Genomic DNA, 18,706 nt, shown 5'->3' with positions numbered 1-18,706 from the left:
CTAAAGTCACCTACAAGTCAGAACCACCTCTAATGGTCTGTACGACATGTCGGAACCACCTCTAATGGTTTGTACGACATGCACCTACTTGGATCCAAGGTGAGCGAGTGGTGCGGGGTGAATAATATAAGCACTAACACCAGGGGTGCAGGTTATGAGCTTTCAACACAATTCCCATCATCAATAAATCACATGAACAACATAAAACTCACTTGTGCGTCCACAGCACCATTTCACATATATGCATCAAATACTAGTTCATATATTTCATATAATATGTATGCATGGCATTTTAAAACATACTTTCATTTAAATTCAATTGCTGGGAAAAATCAGTAGTATATAGGTATATACAGAAAATAATTGCCCACTCACCTGTGGTCCGCGCTATGACTCCCTAACATCATAACCAAGACGTCCTGAACGCTCGGTGCCTAAAACAGTTATCAAACCACATCTCAAAACTCTTATCCATAGAATATGTAATTCACATAACACATGTCCTCAACGGCATTCAAGAATAATGCGAGACCAGTTGATCGAAGGTCAACCGTCGACTAAGTTCGACGGTAGGGTCATAACCCCAAATAACTAAATCTGGAAGATCCACAACTCAGATTTTTGATCTGTCACTTCCCAAAACACATTAAGCTTCTAGAACAACATACTAAAATTTCATTACGATACGACGGTTGGATCTCCGCCAATTTCCAAAATTAAGTGGCGGTTAACATTTTATTTTATGAACTTACAAATCCAATTCGAGAAGATCCGTCCATCGAAGTCCTGATCCATAAGTTCCTGCATTCTTCAAATATTATGTACTACTACGTATCAAAGTTTGGTGATGATCCGACGGTTGGATCGTCGATTCATATAATGGCCTATTAACGTATCTTAGAGAATTTTGGCTCTAACAATCAATCTACATAATTCACTTCTCAAAATTGAATTCAAGAAATCACATATAGTCTAAAAATAGCATTGGTGGCCCTCAGGCCACACGCCACCGCACCAGCCGTTGCGTCGCGGGTGGCGGTCGGCCGTCCTGGCTCGCCGGAAAATTCAACTATTTCTAAAAATTACCAAAATTTTCAGATTTGAAGATCTCAATGAGTAGAACAACTTTCATACCTATGACCAATGCCAATTTGGCGTGGAAGCACTTCAATTTCACCAAACTCCGTGCGGACCCTAGAATTTGGTGTGCTTCGATTCGACCTTCAAACTTGTTCCGAAGCCTCCACCACTGCTTGGGCTTTGCTCCTAGGTTCTAGGGAAGTCTAATGGTAGTGGTAATTGAAGGAAAACGTTTCACAAGTGGTGGATTTAGAGCAATTTTCTTCACGGCACCCACTTTCGGTTTTTGAATAAATTACCACCAAATTCCTTCTAATTTTGAGTGGGAATGGAAGAGGGAAGGCTAGGAAGTTGTTTCTAGGTCATGGTTCGAGACAATTCATCAGAAAGTGGCCGGGAAATAGGTGAATTCGGCCTTGGAGCTCGACCGAGTCGCACGAATCAAGAAAAAGATCCCAGGGTTCCCCTCATTTTCCTTTTCCCTCTTATCCCTCCTTCCCCTTTTCTGGTTGGCCATCCTCTCCTTCTCTCTTCTCCTAATTTGCCAGCTCTCTCTCCTTTCTCCCCCTCAGCTCCTGCTCTCTTCCTCTGGTTGGGCAGCTTTGCCCAATCTCTTCTTATTTTTCTTCTACCAGCCACGCACACGCACACACATGTGACCTCCCTTCTTCTTTTTATTTTCTTTCCTTTCCATCCATTTCAACACTTACATACATAACACACCACAACGCTCATAACCGGGGGTAAAATAGTAAATTCACGTCCTTGATAATAAAATAATACATATCTTCGGGACGGGTTGTCACAATTACCCATTTGCAAAGTGGAAGGATACCCAACAATTATCACAGTTACTTTTTAGAAAGAAGATTCCCACTAAGAACTATGAAGGCCCCTAATATAACTTTGCACTCATGACTAGTTAACTGATCCGTAATTAAAATGAGATGAATTGAAATAAGGAGGAATTGAATTAAGGAGAAGTTGGAATGACGTGAAATCTGAATTAGAATATTTGTAATTGTCAAGAATTGATTGGATGTTCTGCTTTTGTTTATCATGTAGACGTCTTTGCTGTACTATTGAAGTTTACCTATGGAAGCGCCAACTCAGTAACACAATGCATTTGCTGAAAATTCATCACTAATTAAACATATTGATGACACATACAAATAGATGAAATCATGTTATAAAAGGAAAGAGGGAAAAAAAATAGCAGAATGCAAACATTAAGGCACATTTAAAAGAAGTGCCTTTTGTACACAGACAGAAGGTAACTTAATATTGACACCCTCAACACCTATACAATAGTAATAATATACAAATTCCATGCTTCCAGAAATGCAAAGTTTCTCAAAACATTGAGAAAACACAATAAATCTCTTAAAAATCATATGTTGGGGGAGCTCCTGAAAGAACCCAGAGCTTTAACAGCTCCTGCTCTCCAGATGTATTGGTGATATAAGGCAGCAATGGCAGCTCCAATAAATGGTCCAACCCAGAAGATCCACTGAATAATTAAACAACAAACATAAGTAAATAATTAGAAAAAATACGAAGAATTAGAACTGGTTATTAACTTTTAATCAAAAATAAAATTAAATAAAAAAGTAGACGACAATAAAGAGTATTAAATTGAGTTATATACATGGTTTATTGTCTATTTAACGTCCGTAAATTTTATTTTTTATTAAAAGTTAGTAACTAAGAGAGTAAGGTGAAAGGCATACTTGGTCATTCCAAGCCTTGTCATTGTTGTAGATCACTGCAGCTCCAAGACTTCTAGCTGGGTTGATGCCAGTGCCAGTGATTGGGATTGTGGCAAGGTGAACAATAAACACAGCAAACCCAATTGGCAGGGGTGCCAATACCTTTAATTAATCAACATAAACAAATCATTAGAGTCAGTAGTTAGAAATTAATAGCAGCAAAATTAATTTATACTTACTGGGACATGGGAGTCTCTTGCATTTCTCTTGGGATCAGTGGCAGAGAAGACAGTGTAGACAAGAACAAAGGTGCCAAGAATCTCAGTACCCAATCCAGTGCCTATGTTGTAGCCATCGGCAAGCTCATTGGCTCCGCCATACTTGGTATAGTAAGAACTGTGGAAAGCTTTCACTAGCCCAACACCATATATGGCTCCAAACGACTGAGCCGCCATGTACAATATGGCTCTCACCAGTGATACTCTCCTTACCAAAAACAGCCCGAATGTGATTGCAGGGTTTATATGCCCCCTACATATAACAATGCACATCTTAGTAAACCATAAGTTGGATGATAACTTGGGAGATGTTTTTGCGAGTAATGGATCTGGTGTTACTAATTCATTTAAATTATAACAAATAATGTGTGATTGGTGCTCTTTAATTATTTAAAACCTGATTATAGTTCATTATCTATATCATTCCGTACTACTTAGACTAAACTCAGGAACTTACATTTAAGTGGATTGGTAGCACTATGTTAGCATGTGACTAACGTTAGAAATTCAAAATTAAAATTTTTGTGTGTAAGTGGCATGGTATTACTAATCTATCTAATGATAACATTATGGGGACAACTTAAAGAGGATTGCCAACACCGCGTTAGCAGTACATGTACGCGATGTTCTAGTTAGACCAAAAAATGACTCATTAAATAAGTTTTACTTAATTCATGAAAATTATTAATGGGGTAGAGAAAGAGAGAATATTTATTTAAGATTGAGATGAAATCCACCAGAGATGCTGTTACAACCCATCCCTGAATTAAAATGTAATTTCATATATCCCTTAAAAAGTTTATAAAAAATGGTTTTTGGGTCTTAAATGGTGTGCCCAAAGGGCCCACCCCTGATATTTGTCCCCTGTCTCCCAAGCTCCCTCTCCATCTCTCTCAGTTCTTTCTTCCCCCTCACTCTCCCTTATCTCTCCATGTCGACAACTCTCTTAACCCTTTCTCCCCCGAGGACCAACCCACACACACCTGTCCACACCCACCTCATCAACGACGACATCATCACCATCACTACCGCGTTAGCTATCTCTTTTTCCCTCTCTTAGTTCGTCTGTGGAGCACAGAGGAACTCCGGCGAGTCCCTCATATTGCCGACGGCTGGTAAGCCTCGGTAACACTCCAAAAACTCTTCCTTCCATCCTTGTAGTTCGTTCTTTGACCATGTTTGTGTGTGGTGGATGTTGAGTCATCGCAGAAACTTTTCGGGAAGGCTTTCCCAGATTCCAACGAGGAACCCTCACGTTCGAGCCAATTTCCAGCCAAACCATAGAGATTTGGCGCGCATGCAAGGTATCAATCTCTTCGCCTCCATGAGTACTACAACTTTCCTTTTTAAATCACCCAATTTCGTTAAGTATTGAAGACGTTATATCCATTTGAATCTTTCCCAGTTTTCGGCGACCTCCAAGGCTTTTGAGGCATTTTCTTGTCAAACTACTACGAGTTAGACGTCATGCAAGGTACCATTCTCTTCATCTCTTCGAGAACTACAACTTTTGTTTTTGAATCACTCGATTTCATTTTTGACAAAGTTATGAATATTTAAAGTTAAGGAACTTTCCGGCCAAATTCTGGCCTTCTTCTTCCTTGGGTCCGGCGACCCATCAAACATAGGCCTTTTGGGCCTTTCCTACCGAGCCCAACCCAAACCCATTTCTTTTATTTATTTATTTATTTTGTTTTAACCTTATTTAGTTTAATAAAAAAGCCTTTGGGCCGTTTTATTTAGGGTCATAGGCCCGTCCTCTCAAGAACCCAAAAACCCTTAGGCTTAAGGCATTTGGGCTGTTGCTGTTGGGGGCCCTAAGCCCAACCCCAACCTTTTTAATTATTTTTGTTTATTAAATTTTTTTTTTTTTTAAAAAACCCCAAGGCCTTCGGGCCATGTTCCATTGGGCCTTAGGCATGTGCCCTCTAAACCCCAAAACCCCTAGGCTTAACCCAACACCCTTAAGACCCAAGTCCAATCCGGCAGAATATTCCCCTGTTGACTTCTATCGACTTCTACGAAATTTAATCAGGACCCTTCTTAGGTTAATTCGACGTCCTAAATTTGTTTCCAACGTCCGTTTTCCCAAATTCAATTGTTATAATAGATTTTTATTAATTGGACCTTTTATGTGCTTAGGGGCAATTATTGTGGCGTTTCCGTCTTCGCTAGTTTACGTGGCTTTTCGGCGGCTAAATATCTATGAGTGGACACTTCTAAACATGCATGTTTTGATAGTAGAAATGCATACATGAAAAGCATGATTTAATGATTATGTTCTATGAAACGCTTTGAGATAACATGCTTATTGAGGCTAGATTAAATTACTACTATTTTTCCTATAACCCGTGTTCTTATAGAATATCTAATGGATGACGATTTGATATTTAGAACATGTTTCGAACACCTCTTTATAGTATAGATGATGGATGACTTTATACTATGAAGTTGTTTTTCAATATATATATGTTCAATGGTTTTGTACTTACCTAGTGGTCTTTTCCGCTACGGGATGTAAGGATAGATTCCGGTTCATTTCGGGCGACGATTTGGTGTTGGCATAGGGCCTGGAGTGTGTTTCCTCTGGCTATTAGCATAAGGACGGGGAGCCGGCATGGGGCCTGAGGGTTATCGAACAATTCACTAGTGATTATTATATATATAAGTTATGATTTAAGACATTGCATGACATGCTAGGTTTCGAAAAACCTATGTTTACCATGATATATGTGTTTTCATAAAACCTGGGGGTTAGTATGTTGATAACTGTTTTTTTTTTATTATTATTATTATTATTATTATTATTATTATTATTATTATATCAAATTGGACCACTCACGTTTGTTTTGTGCCCCCTTCAAGACTTAGAATCAAGGCATACAATCCCGGCGTTCAGGCATTTCCGCATCAGCATCTTCGAGTCCTCTCGGTGTAGGATCCATCCTTTATTTCATTCAATTTTATATTATTTCCTTTAGTGTTCTAGTTAGTTGTATACTCTGAACACGTTCCTTAAATGTGTTGATGCACAAAATCAGTGAGGTTTTTGGTACAACAGAAAGTGTTAAGTTTGTGACCTTCGCAAGATTGCTCTGGTCACTAGTGTGGATAAGTATGTAAATGGATAGGGACAGGGAAGCAAACACAAGATGTACGTGTTTCACCCAGATTGGCTACGTCCATGGAGTAGATGAGTTCTCATTAATTGTGAAGGGTTTACATAAGTACATAGGTTCAAGCTCTCATTTAGTGAGCACTAGTGAATGATTTAGTACAAATGACATTAGGAAATATTGTGGGAGAATTATCTCCTTTTATAGAAGAGAGTTTCTAGCTTTGTTTTGACATTGACACGTGTCGTGTTTTAATTGGCTTCTAATGTCGACATGTGTTGCGATGTGATTAGCCTCCTGGTTAAAGGGAAACTCTTGTGGGTCTTTGACGGTATAACGTTGACTCGTGCTCAGTAGTTTCAGAATTGGTCAAGTATGGTACAAACAGTGATCCCCTAAGTTCCCGAGTGAGGGAAGCTCCTCAGTTGGGGACTTGCAAGATCCAAGTCGTTGAGTAATCACGAAACTTCTAAGTACCGAAGTGTGGTATCGTTTTCACTAGCCTTATCTATCTCACAGGTAGATGTGGCATCTTCTCTAGAACTACTTTTCCTCCATCCAGAGGTGGTATCTTTAACCGGTGGAGATGCACAAGGTAATGTATCAATTTCACTTGAAGCTTACTTGTAGTTTCAGGCTTGGTTAAGCGCGATACAAACAATGTAGTAGGAGTCCCCTAAGTCACCAAGCTAGGAGATCTGCCGAAAAAAGGTGACAAACAAGGTAAGCAATCAGAGCTCCTAGTAATCAGTCCCAAATCAGAAGTTTGATTTCGAGTTCCAGCTGATTGTTCTCATTCTCCCTATCTTACAGGCAGCAGAAAAGATAAAGAGAAGAAAATGGAGAAGTGATGATATAAGATACTTTTGCTTTTGAAGAAGTAACTTTCCACAAGCTTATTCTTGAACTGGGCTGTAGGGTTTTCTGGTTTCCTCCAGAGTATAAGGCCAACTCAAGAATTTGAGGGTCAAAACAAGTCCATCAAATCAAGAGTGTGTTTGACCTTGATGATATGAGATACTTTTGCTGTTGACAAAGTAATAGATGAATCGGCACATGTTCTGTTGCGCTTGTCTCCACATGCTTCCTTGTATCCTTCTCACTTGCCCTATCTGTTCCTCAAGCATGTGTAGTATCTTTTCTGGAAGTATAAGATGTTGAAGATGAGTACTTGAGAGCAATGCCAGGTAAGTACTCAGGCAAGAAGTTCCAGGTAGTCAGTTCCTGACTGGAAGCTTGATTCCAAATGCTGACTGATTGCTCTTTTTCTCATTGTCTTGCAGGTAAGAACAAGGCCAAAGGAAAAGACAGGGAAAAAGCATGATATGGGATACTCTTGCTTTTAACCCTAATGATATGAGATACTCTTGCTTTGGTGTGGCTTGTTTGCAGAGGTATTATCGGGAAAAAAGGAAGCTGAGTATTTTAAAAGGCTTCGTTGGGAGTGCCCTCTCAGATATGAGGAATGGTTGAGCTTTTTTGCAGGTCTGCCTGTCCGTTGAGGTTAGAGGTAGACATATATAGAAGTTTCCCCAACAACAAGTAGTAATGATATTCATGTACCCTTCTTGGTCATAGTAATGTAGTGAGAGCTGCAAGCTTCACGTGTTTTAACTTTGTCAGAGCACTTTGAAAAAGTGGTATGTGGTATCTACAAAGCTGATGTTGTGTGTGAAGATTGCAGACAAGCTTTATCCTAGGAAATATGGCTCTCGAAGTTTGGAGAGCGTGCCTCTTCGGTTTTCGAACAAGAAATCCTGTTGGGGATCTGGCTCTCCAGATTCGGAGAACGGTGCCTCTTTGATTTTTAAGAAAGCAATAATATTGGGAGTTTGGCTCTTGAGATTCGAATAGCGGTGCCTTTTCGATTTTTGAGAAAGTAATCCTGTTGGGAGTATGGCTCTCGAGATTGGAGGGCAGTGCCTCTTCTATTTTTGAGCAAGTAATCCTGTTTGGAGTCTGGCTCTCGAGATTCGGAAAGCGGTGCCTGTTCGATTTTTGAGCAAGCAATGAGTGTTTTCTCAAATGTAAGTAATGGTTGGGCATTTTTGCCAGTCTGCCTTACCAAGAAGCACGGAGGTTGACACACACAGGGACTTTCCAGTTATCAAGCAGTGCTGCTGTTTCTTTACCCTTATGGGCAATGGTAAGGTACCTGGACCTTCAAAATTTATGTGTCTAAACTTTGTCAGAGATCTTTGGCAAAGTTATCTGTGGTACCCAAGAAGCTGATGTTGCGTGTGGGGATTGTCGACATATTTTACTCAGGAAATTCTGCTTCTCGAAATCCGGAGAGTGGTGCCTCTTCGATTTTTGAACCAATGGCCCTGTTGCCCTTTCTTTTATAGGGGCACCAATTGTGTGCAAGAACTACGTTCAAAGAGTTATTGCTTGCAAAACATTTCCCCTTATTTTTGTACTTCAGAGATTTATTGCATCTCATTTCTCCTTCATCATTTCTGAGAATGTCTGGCTCATCCGACTGTCGTTTTGACTTGAACTTTGGTGAAGAGGCAGTCATGCCTTCTCAAGACAACATATGGCGCCCATCCTTCTTATCCCCTTATGGTCCTCTTACCGTTGAGGACTCTGTGATGAAGAATGATATGACCGTTGCGGTGGTGGCCAGGAGCCTTCTCACTCCCAAAGATAACAAACTACTTTCCAAACGATCTGATGAGTTGGCTGTTAAGGATTATCTGGCTCTCAGTGTTTAGTGTGCAGGTTCTGTGTCTAATATGGCCCAACGCCTATTTACTCGAACCCACCAAGTTGAATCATTGGCAGCTGAAGTGATAAGTCTCAAAGATGAGATCTGATGACTCAAGCATGAGAATAAACAGTTGCACAGGCTCGCACATGACTATGCCACAAACATGAAGAGGAAGCTCGACCAGCTGCAGGAATCTGATGGTCAAATTTTACTTGATCATCAAAGGTTTGTGGGTTTGTTCCAAAGGCATTTATTGCCTTCGTCTTCTGGGGCTGTATCGCTTAATGAAGCTCCAAATGATCAACCTTCGGTGCCTCCTCCTTCTGGGGTTCTGCCTAGTCCTGAGGCTCCGAATAATCACCCTTCGGTGCCTCCTCTTTCTAGGGCTCTGCCGACTGCTGAGACTTCTCCTGAGCAACCTTTGAGAACGCTCCATCTTGTTTGTTTAGTTTGATTCATGTATATGTACATATTTGTAACTTATCAGAGATATCAATAAACAAGCTTTGCTTCATTTCAACATATTGTGTTAAATACACCAAGGCCTTCTTCACTAAGTTCTTTAAATTTTTTTCTTTTGTTGAAGCTTGTATGTTGAAACTTTAAGAGTGAAGCATGTATGTTGAGGTAGTGCTCCCTTAATTTCCCGAGTGAGGAAAACTTCTCAGTTGGAGACTTGAAAATCCAAGTCACTGAGTGGTTGTGAGACTTCCGAGTATCAAGGTGCAATAGCACATGGTAGGAGTCCCCCAAGTCTCCGGTCGAGGGAGTTGACGAATGAGGCATTTCCTTTCTAAGTGGTAGCCTAAAACTCCTCATTCATATATATTTGTTATGAAAGTTGTTAGGCCCAAAAAAGATGAGGCCTAGGCAATTTTTGTTTTTTGAATTTTTTTTTTCGAATTTTCGAATTTTCGAATTTTTTAATTTTCGAATTTCTGAAAAAATATATTTTTTTTTTAAGCTTTGTAGGTAAAGCTTTGGTGTTGAAGCTTTGTAGGTGAAGCTTTGAGGTTGAAACTTTCTTGGGTACCATGAATTGATTTTGCTTCACACTATCTTGATCAAGATAGTGTGAAGCTTTTGTAGGTGAAGCTTTTGTGTTGAAGCTTTATAGGTGAAGCTTTTGTAGATGAAGCTTTTGTGGTGGGTGAAACTTTTGTTGGTGAAGCTTTTATAGGTGAAGCTTTTGTGGTGGGTGAAGCTTTTGTCGGTGAAGCTTCACCCACAAAAGTTTCACCAACAAAAAATTCACCCACCACAAAAGCTTCACCAACAAAAGTTTCACCCACCACAAAAGCTTCACATTATCTTGATGTTGGTGAAGCTTTTATGGGTGAAGCTTTTGTGGTGGGTGAATCTTTTGTAAGTGAAGCTTTTGTGATGGATGAAGCTTTTATGAGTGAAGCTTTTGTTGGTGAAGCTTTTATGGGTGAAGCTTTTGTGGTGGGTGAAGCTTTTGTAGGTGAAGCTTTTGTGGTGGATGAAGCTTTTATGGGTGAAACTTTTGTTGGTGAAGCTTTGATGGGTGAAGCATTTGTAGATGAAGCTTTTGTGGTGGGTGAAGCTTTTGTAAGTGAAGCTTTTGTAGGTGAAGCTTTTGTGGTGGGTGAAGCTTTTGTAAGTGAAGCTTTTGTAGGTGAAGCTTTTGTGGTGGATGAAGCTTTTATGGGTGAAGCTTTTGTTAGTGAAGCTTTTATGGGTGAAGCATTTGTAGATGAAACTTTTGTGGTGGGTGAAGCTTTTATGGGTGAAGTTTTTATTGGTGAAACTATTGTGGGTGAAGCTTTTGTGTTGAAGCTTTGTAGGAGTTGAAGCTTTTGTTGGGTAACATGAATTGATTTTCCTTCACACTATCTTGATCAAGATAGTGTGAAGCTTTTGAGAATTTGTAGTTGTCCTCCATTGATGAAACTTTTGTTGGTGAAGCTTTTATGGTGAAGCTTTGTTGGGTACCACGAATTGATTTTGCTTCACACTATCTTGATCAAGATTGTGTGAAGCTTTTGAGAATTTGTAGTTGTCCTCCATTGATGAAGCTTTGTTGAATTTCCCTTTTTTTTTTTTTTTTTTTTTTTTGGAAAACTAGAAATTTGTTGAATTTCCCAATTTCCTTTTTTTTCGGGGGGGGGGGAACTAGAAATTTGAAAATGTGGGAGAGACAACATATACAAATTTTGCTTCTACACTGTTGAGCAAGAGATTATGATGCAAGCCACACCTTATAGTAGTCGAAGGTTTGGATGAACCATATAAATTGAATTTGCTTCGAACAGTCCTAATCAAGAGTGTGTGAAGCTTTTTTTTCTACGAGTTATAGTTGCCCTTCATTGATGAAGCTTTTGTTGGCACCATAAATTGGTTTTACTTCACACTGTCTTGATCAAGAGTGTGTGAAGCTTTTGAGGATTGTGGTTGAACTCCTTTGATGAAGCTCTTATTGGCACCATAAATTGGTTTTGCTTCACACTATCTTGATCAAGAGTATGTGACGCTTTTGAGAATTATGGTTGCCCTCCATTGATGAAGCTCTTGTTGGCACCATAAATTGGTTTTGCTTCACACTGTCTTGATCAAGAATGTGTGAAGCTTTTGAGAATTGTGGTTACTCTCCATTGATGAAGCTCTTGTTGGTACCATAAATTGGTTTTGCTTCACACTGTCTTGATTAAGAGTGTGTGAAGCTTTTGAGAATTGTGGTTGAACTCCTTTGATGAAGCTTTTGTTGGCACCATAAATTGTTTTTGCTTCAAACTGTCTTGATTAAGAGTGTATGAAGCTTTTGAGAATTGTGGTTGCCCTTCATTGATGAAGCTCTTATTGGCACCATAAATTGGTTTTGCTTCACATTGTCTTGATCAAGAGTGTGTGAAGCTTTTGAGAATTGTGGTTGCCCTTCATTGATGAAGCTCTTTTTGGCACCATAAATTGGTTTTGTTTCACACTGTCTTGATCAAGAATGTGTAAAGCTTTTGAGAATTGTGGTTGAACTCCTTTGATAAAGCTCTTGTTGGCACCATAAATTGGTTTTGCTTCACATTGTCATGATCAAGAGTGTGTGAAGCTTTTGAGAATTGTGGTTGCCCTCCATTGATGAAGCTCTTGTTGGCACCATAAATTGGTTTTGCTTCACACTATCTTGATCAAGAGTGTGTGAAGCTTTCTACGAGTTGTAGTGTTTGCATTGTTACAGAGGAGAAATGTCTGAAGCAGATGCAAGAGGGCTGAATAACTTGATCTTCATATGCCATGCACTGAAGTTGTTGTTGGCTTGCAATAAGACTTTGTTGGTGATTATAACTCTTGTTGGGCATAAGTGTCCCCCTAGTTGAGTTGTCAAGCTTGAGGATTTTTTATTATTTGTGAATGCTAGGAGTTCACATGTACAAGTTGTACCACTCGTCTTCTGGTAAGTGGGATGAATGGTGAGTTGCTTTCATTACTTGGTTGGTGGTACGAAAGTGAGTTCCTTCATCACCTTTCATCACATTTCTTCACCTGGTTGGTGACACGATGATGAGTTCCTTCTTCACCTGGTTGATGGCATGAATGGCAAGTTGCCAAATGATATTAGAGTACGTTGTACATTTCATCACCTAGTTGGTGGCATGAAGAAGAGTACAGGTTGTACATTTCATCACCTGGTTGTTGGCATGAAGATGGGTTCCTTCTTCACATTTCATCACCTGGTCGGTGAGAATAAAGGCAAGGTGTCAAGGCACATTGTAGTAAGGGTCGAATGACACAAAGTATGTTGAACCCTTTCGAAACACAGTTGGCTTATGTATGAATGTGTTGGAATGTATGATTGAACGAATATACTGTGAAGCTCTTCGTTTATTTGTATAGTCTTGTTGACATATACTTAGACTTTGTTTCATGTTGGAAGCATTCATGTTGAAGTTTTGAACCCGAGTGTTTCATTGCTAGGAATGTAAGAGGATTAGGACCGAGTTGTCTAAATCACATCTTTATTGAATTCATGCCAAATAGTCTTCGTTACATAGGATGTCGAACGGCTAAAGCTTAACACTTGTACAATGTGAGTTTACTTGTAATGGTACTTCAAGTGATCAGCGTTCCATGGATGGCCAAGGGTCTTGCCATCGGAGCTTCTAAGCTTGTAGGAGCCAGGGTGACTGATGCCAACAACTTCAAACGGTCCATCCCAGTTTGGACTAAGTGTTCCTTCACTCGGAACTCTATCGTAGAGTAATCTTTTCTTCAATACCCAATCCCCCACTTTGAAAGAACGAGGTTTGACCTTTGAGTCATAGTAGTTAGAGATGCGCTGCTTGTAGGCGACATTCCTCAAGTGAGCCTGGTTTCTGTGTTCCTCGACTAGATCTAAGTTGAGGGTAAGTTGTTTGTCATTTTCGCCTTGCACATAGTTCTGGACTCGGAACGTTGCTTGCTCAAGCTTAACTGGGATAACTGCCTTTGTACCAAAAGCAAGTGAGAATGAGGTTTCTCCTGTTGATGTCTGATACGAAGTGCGGTATGACCAAAGAACTTGGGGTACAAATTCTGGCCAACAACCTTTAGCCTTGTCCAAGTTGGTTTTCAAAGTTTGCTTGATTATTTTGTTGATGGCTTCGACTTATCCATTAGACTGGGGATGAGCTGGGGAGGTAAAACATAAGTTGATGTTGAACTTAAAGCAGAACATCCTGAACTTATTATTGTTGAACTATCGCCCGTTATCAATGACTAACGCATTGGGAATGCCGAATCTACAAGGGATGTTCTTTCATACGAAGTCTTCTATTTTTGCCTCAGTAATGGTTGCCACGGGTTCTACTTCAGCCCACTTTGTGAAGTAGTCAACTGCAACGATTGCATAGCCGACCTTACCCTTCCCTGCAGGCATTGGGCCGATCAAATCAAGTCCCCATTGGGTGAAGGGCCAATGGCTGATCATAGAAGTGAGCGGCTCGGGAGAGGAGTGAGGAATAGTTGCGTAGCGTTGACACTTATCACATGAACGAGATATTCTGATGGCATCTTAGTGGAGTGTTGGCCAGTAATATCCTTGGCGAAAAGCCTTGTGTGCTAGGGATCGAGATCCAGCATGATCTCCACAGACTTCTTCATGTATTTCCCAAAGGACAATTTCCACCTCTGCGGGCGTAAGGCATCTTAAGTATGGTAGGTTAAAACCCCGCTTGTAGAGTTGGTCATTAATGATCAAGTAACGGGTAGCCTTGTATCAAATCTGCTTAGCTTGGACTTTGTCATTTGGAAGGGTGCCATGAGCAAGGAATCTATAAATCGGGGTAATCCAACGATCCCCCTGTTGTAAGTTGCACACTTCTGCAGCTATAGTGATTGGTGCTGCCAACAATTCGACCTGAATTTTTCTCCCAATCTTGTCTTCTACCACTGAGGCGAAGCAAGCCAAACCATCTGCATGACGGTTTTCCGCTCGAGGAATTTGGGTGATCTGGTAGTGGAAGTGCTTGAGCAACAATTATGTTTATGCCAGATATGCTGCCATGGAGCTATCCTTAGCGTCAAAGTTGTTGGTGACCTGGTTAACCACCAATTGGGAGTCACTGAAGATGTCAATTCGTTTAACCTTAAGGTGTTTGGCCAAACGTAAGCCTGCTATGAGGGCTTCATATTCAGCCTTATTGTTTGATGCCTTGAATTTGAAACGAAGAGCATACTCCATCGCCACTTTGTCAGGGGTCGTAAGGACTAGTCCTGCTCCACAACCATGTTGGTTGGACGAGCCATCAACATATAGACTTCATGCTGGGGTTGTTGGTTCTATTTTCTAAGCTTCCGAGGGTAATGAAACCACATATTTAGGTAGGGGTGGAAAAAATTCCCGAAAATCCCGAACCAAACCGAAAAAGCTTCCGATATTCGGGATTTTCGGGAATTTCTTCCACCAAGTTCATCAAGTTCACTCATTCGGACCATTGAAATTTGATTAAACAGCTAAAGTTACTATCTTTTAAAATGATCTTTTGTTTGTAGCTGTTTGATCAAATTTCAATAGCTCGGATGAGTGGATTTGGTGGACTTGGTGGAAGGGATCCGGAGAGGATCCCCTTCTCTTATCGAGAACTTTGTCTTGTTACTGTTGTGACGTCTGTCCTTTACTTGGTAGTTGTGTGGAGAACCAAAAACTTCTCGAACTATGATTTAAGAAAAAAAGAAAAGAACCAACTTGAATTAGGGATTAAATTTTTCACAGTATTGTAGAAATTTGCGTCTAGTCAAGCGACATTAAATTTTTACTTGCAACGATGAGGTTTCAAGTTCAACTGAGTAATATATTTATAATAATTTTGATATTAAATTATAGCTCGTTGTGCTTCATTGTGAGTTAATGACATATTATAAAAGTTTCTTGGTAAGTATCTCACTAGTTGAACAAAAGAAAAATAGGTTGGAGCTTTGAGTTTCTTAGTTTGGGAAGCAAAGAATTTATAAGTGTACGTGATTATAAATATATTACATACTTTGCAGACATAGTGTTATAAATCTAATAAAACTTTAACGTGAATATGTCTTGAACAAAACATTAATACGGGTAATATACGGTAGACCAATATTTATTAACCAAATTTATAAACCATGTAGTGTGTCACCAATAGAAAATGAGTATGTTAATCAACATTTAAGTAATAATTCAATCATCAACAACCACGTCATATGATTTATAAATTTGGTTAAAATAAATCTCTCTAGCATTACCAATGTCATAATTAGCGAGTGATTACACACATCAACATGTCACATTGTGTTATATTGTCACTTAAAATTTTTAATCATCTCGGACCCTTTATCAATTAAGTAGGCGTAGCCTTTGGTGTAAAGATATTTTCTCTTTTTTCCTCTTCACTTGTAAGTGAGAGGTTTTATGTTTGATTCTTGCCAAAGGCAAATTTGAACCACATTATTGCTAGTCCATTGTGAGACTAAGTCTATCTCCCTCCCCTTTAAGAAGATAATATCATTTGTTAATAAAAAATGAAAAATACAAACTTTTTTTAACCAAAACATTCAACAATTTTTATTTAATGAAAATAACAAAAAATACACAATAAATCAAGTTTTATTAACATTAACAACAACAAAACCTGAAAACGGAAATTGTTCAGGTTTGGATTCAAAGAGAGGTTTGTTGTCTTTTAGGTTAAAAGGGTGACAAATGTGGATGCAAATTTCTTCCTCCTTGCTTTTGGACAAAATTGCACCTACAAAACAAATAACATATTAGGTCAAGGCCAAGAACCTCACGTGCCCACGATGAATTGGTGGGGGGGGCTTTGGCCGAAGAACCTCTGATGACAAAGTTAGAATTTTGAGGGAAAAGTGTTTGGAGAATTTAGAGAATTTAGCAAGAGAACTGGAATTGAGTTTGGAGAAAATGAGGTGGTTTATATAGGGGTGTGGTTGGCCCCTTTGGGAGGATGGGGACCGGCCACTTGGATGGTTTTTTGGGTGAGATTCATGATTTGTTAGCTAATTAATATAATTAGAAATGAATGATTTGAGAGCTACCTTGTGGAGAAGATTTGATGACGATAGATGAAATAGGTTTTGAATAAATACCTATTTTGGGCACTTTTAACTTGATTGGGGGATGATTGCCCACTGCTTGCGTGTAGAAATCCCGATGTGCCTCGAGGGTAATCTTGTCTTTTTTACCCAAAAATCCACATGTCGCCTCCATATTCTTCTTGATTATTTTTGGCTCCACAAATGCCAATGCCCCCACACATGTTGGGCTGGTCGTAGGAAAGGGTAGCATGTGTAGAGATCTTATTACTTTATGAAACATATGATTGTTTCCTATTTTGATTTAAATGCCCTCTTTAATTGGAAATTAGATCCTTCTAGGAAAGGAAAATAAATCACTTCTAAGGGCTATTTAAGTCCACCTTAAGTAGATGATTAAATCAACTTTAGAGAGCAATTTATTCTACCATATAAGAGAGAGAAAGCTAGAGGATATTTGTTCCCCCTCCCTTAGCAATCTTCTGCACTTGCCCGTGTAAATAACCGTCTTTCGTTGCTTTCTTTTTCTTCTTCGCGCCGCATCAAGGTAAGAAAAATTTAATTTTCCTTGTCTTTTTCTTGGATAGTGCTGTCGCGGGGCAACCGTCGAGGTAGTGCGGCACATCAGCTGGTAGGGGCCAGGAGTCCGCTCGGCATGGGCCGAGGAGGTGTTGTGGCAAAGACCACTGCTTGGGCTACCCGGCTTGGCTAAAGCCAAGAGCAGCTTGTACAGTTGGGGTCGCGGATTAAGGTGTTGGGGCGCAGTGCTAGGCGAGCCGCATGGCTCATGTCCTTTGGGCTCTTGGACTTGACAAGGGCCAGGCCGGCGATTGAGAGAAATGATAAGGTCGCGGGCCTCATGGGTTCTTGGAATGCTGGGCATGCAGGCATCTTACCTGCTGGTCTGAGAGAAAAAATGAGGGAAAAGCCAGTATGGGTTGAGCTCCCCCGCTGAGTACCATGAATGGCGTTGGCTACTTAGTCCTCTTCGCTAGGAGAAGGTAGGCTGCTCCCAAGATAAGAGGTAAAGAAGATCAAGGCGGATGCATTAGATCGTCTGATCGCTGTTGTGGAGCCTACTATGAATGAAGGTGGAAAGAAGAGATATTCCTCACCTGCTCAAAAGATGCCGGTTGAGAAAAAACTCAAAACTTCCTCCGCTACTCGTGAGGGTCTGCCTACTACCGAAAGGCCTGTGATTGACATGACTTCTTCCAATGGGAAGAAACATGAGGCTACTAGATATGAGCTTGTGGTACTTGCCATGTCAAGAATGGCTAGTACGATTGCTGATATGATTGCTCAGCGTAGAGGTCATGTCATGCCCCCCATGCTGAAGTCTATACCAAGATCTCCGTTAGAAGCTAAGTTTGGTTCACCTTTGGAGAGGCTTGCTATTATGAAGAGCGATAAGATAGACTCTACTGCTAAAGTGGCGCCAAGGCCCAGTCCCCCTATTGCTAAGACTGATTCGCCAATTAAGAAGGAGTAGACTACTCACGTGAGCAGCTGTGAGAAGTCTACTAAGCTTGCTTTTGGGAAGGTTATTGAGATCTGTGCGCTTTTAAAACCATATCTATTTGAAGACATAGATGCTTGTGCCAAGTTTGTCTATGGCATTAGAGGTGTTGTTTTCCCAAGTTCCTTTGTGAAGTATACGACCTAGTATAGAAAGATTGCCCTACTTGCCATGATGCAGAAGACGACTAGTCTGGCAGCCGAGTATATGCTCCTTAACCAAAAGGATACCAAGGATGTCAATGAGGTGACAATGGTTATGGTAGCTGAAGTTTATTCTTCTGTCGAAAAGATCAAGAAGTTAGAATCTGAGCTCGTCGCTTTGAAAGGGGTCTAATATCTCTACCCCCACTTCTCTGCAGCATGAGACCGCTCACCAAGAGATCGTTGACTTGAAGACTAGGCTTGACGCGATCCAACTTAAGTATGAAAGTGCAGAGTAGAAGATCGGATGTCACATACCTCAGATTCAAGATCTTGAGCGTGCCGTTTCTGAGCTTCGTTCCACTGCTTATGCAAAGGATGAATAGTTGATTATTGATTATAACCAAGTGATCCACTTCAAGAAGGTCGTTGATTGGCTTTGAAGATCAACGAAAGTTTGAAGAAAGAAGTGGATGAGCTGCAGCGCATCCATGTTGGTCTGCTTGAGGAGAACAAGCAACTGAAAGGTGAAAAGGCTGGGCTCGAGGCTTCACTTGTTCAGAGTCAAGCCGATTTCTACAAGCTGGGTTATGTAGATCATCTCTTTAGTAGGCCATCTGACTTCGAGTTTGC

At 40.3% G+C, this 18,706-nt stretch overlaps 1 protein-coding gene across 1 annotated transcript; it reads right to left on the bottom strand.

Annotated features, from left to right (window-relative positions):
- Positions 1-2,240: 2,240 nt before the first annotated feature.
- LOC103403553 (aquaporin PIP2-1-like) lies at positions 2,241-3,340 on the bottom strand. Its single transcript, XM_008342431.3, has 3 exons — positions 3,029-3,340; positions 2,811-2,951; positions 2,241-2,590 (listed from the first exon to the last, which is right to left on the bottom strand). The coding sequence occupies exons 1-3, from the start codon at positions 3,338-3,340 to the stop codon at positions 2,471-2,473; spliced, it is 573 nt and encodes a 190-aa protein (XP_008340653.3). The 3' UTR covers positions 2,241-2,470.
- Positions 3,341-18,706: the final 15,366 nt, after the last annotated feature.

The sequence above is a fragment of the Malus domestica genome, chromosome 12 (genome assembly GCF_042453785.1).
Source record: "Malus domestica chromosome 12, GDT2T_hap1".
NCBI lineage: Eukaryota > Viridiplantae > Streptophyta > Magnoliopsida > Rosales > Rosaceae > Malus > Malus domestica.
This window is presented reverse-complemented; position numbering and strand designations above follow the sequence as displayed.

What these genes read in the sequence shown, in the direction of transcription:
- LOC103403553 (XM_008342431.3), bottom strand. Translation starts at nt 3,340, where the DNA reads ATGTGCATTGTTATATGTAGGGGGCATATAAACCCTGCAATCACATTC. An exon ending in CAAGAGACTCCCATGTCCCA is followed by an intron (nt 2,952 to 3,028) that starts GTAAGTATAAAT and finishes GATTAATTAAAG; the next exon opens with GTATTGGCACCCCTGCCAAT. An exon ending in ACAAGGCTTGGAATGACCAA is followed by an intron (nt 2,591 to 2,810) that starts GTATGCCTTTCA and finishes TTAATTATTCAG; the next exon opens with TGGATCTTCTGGGTTGGACC.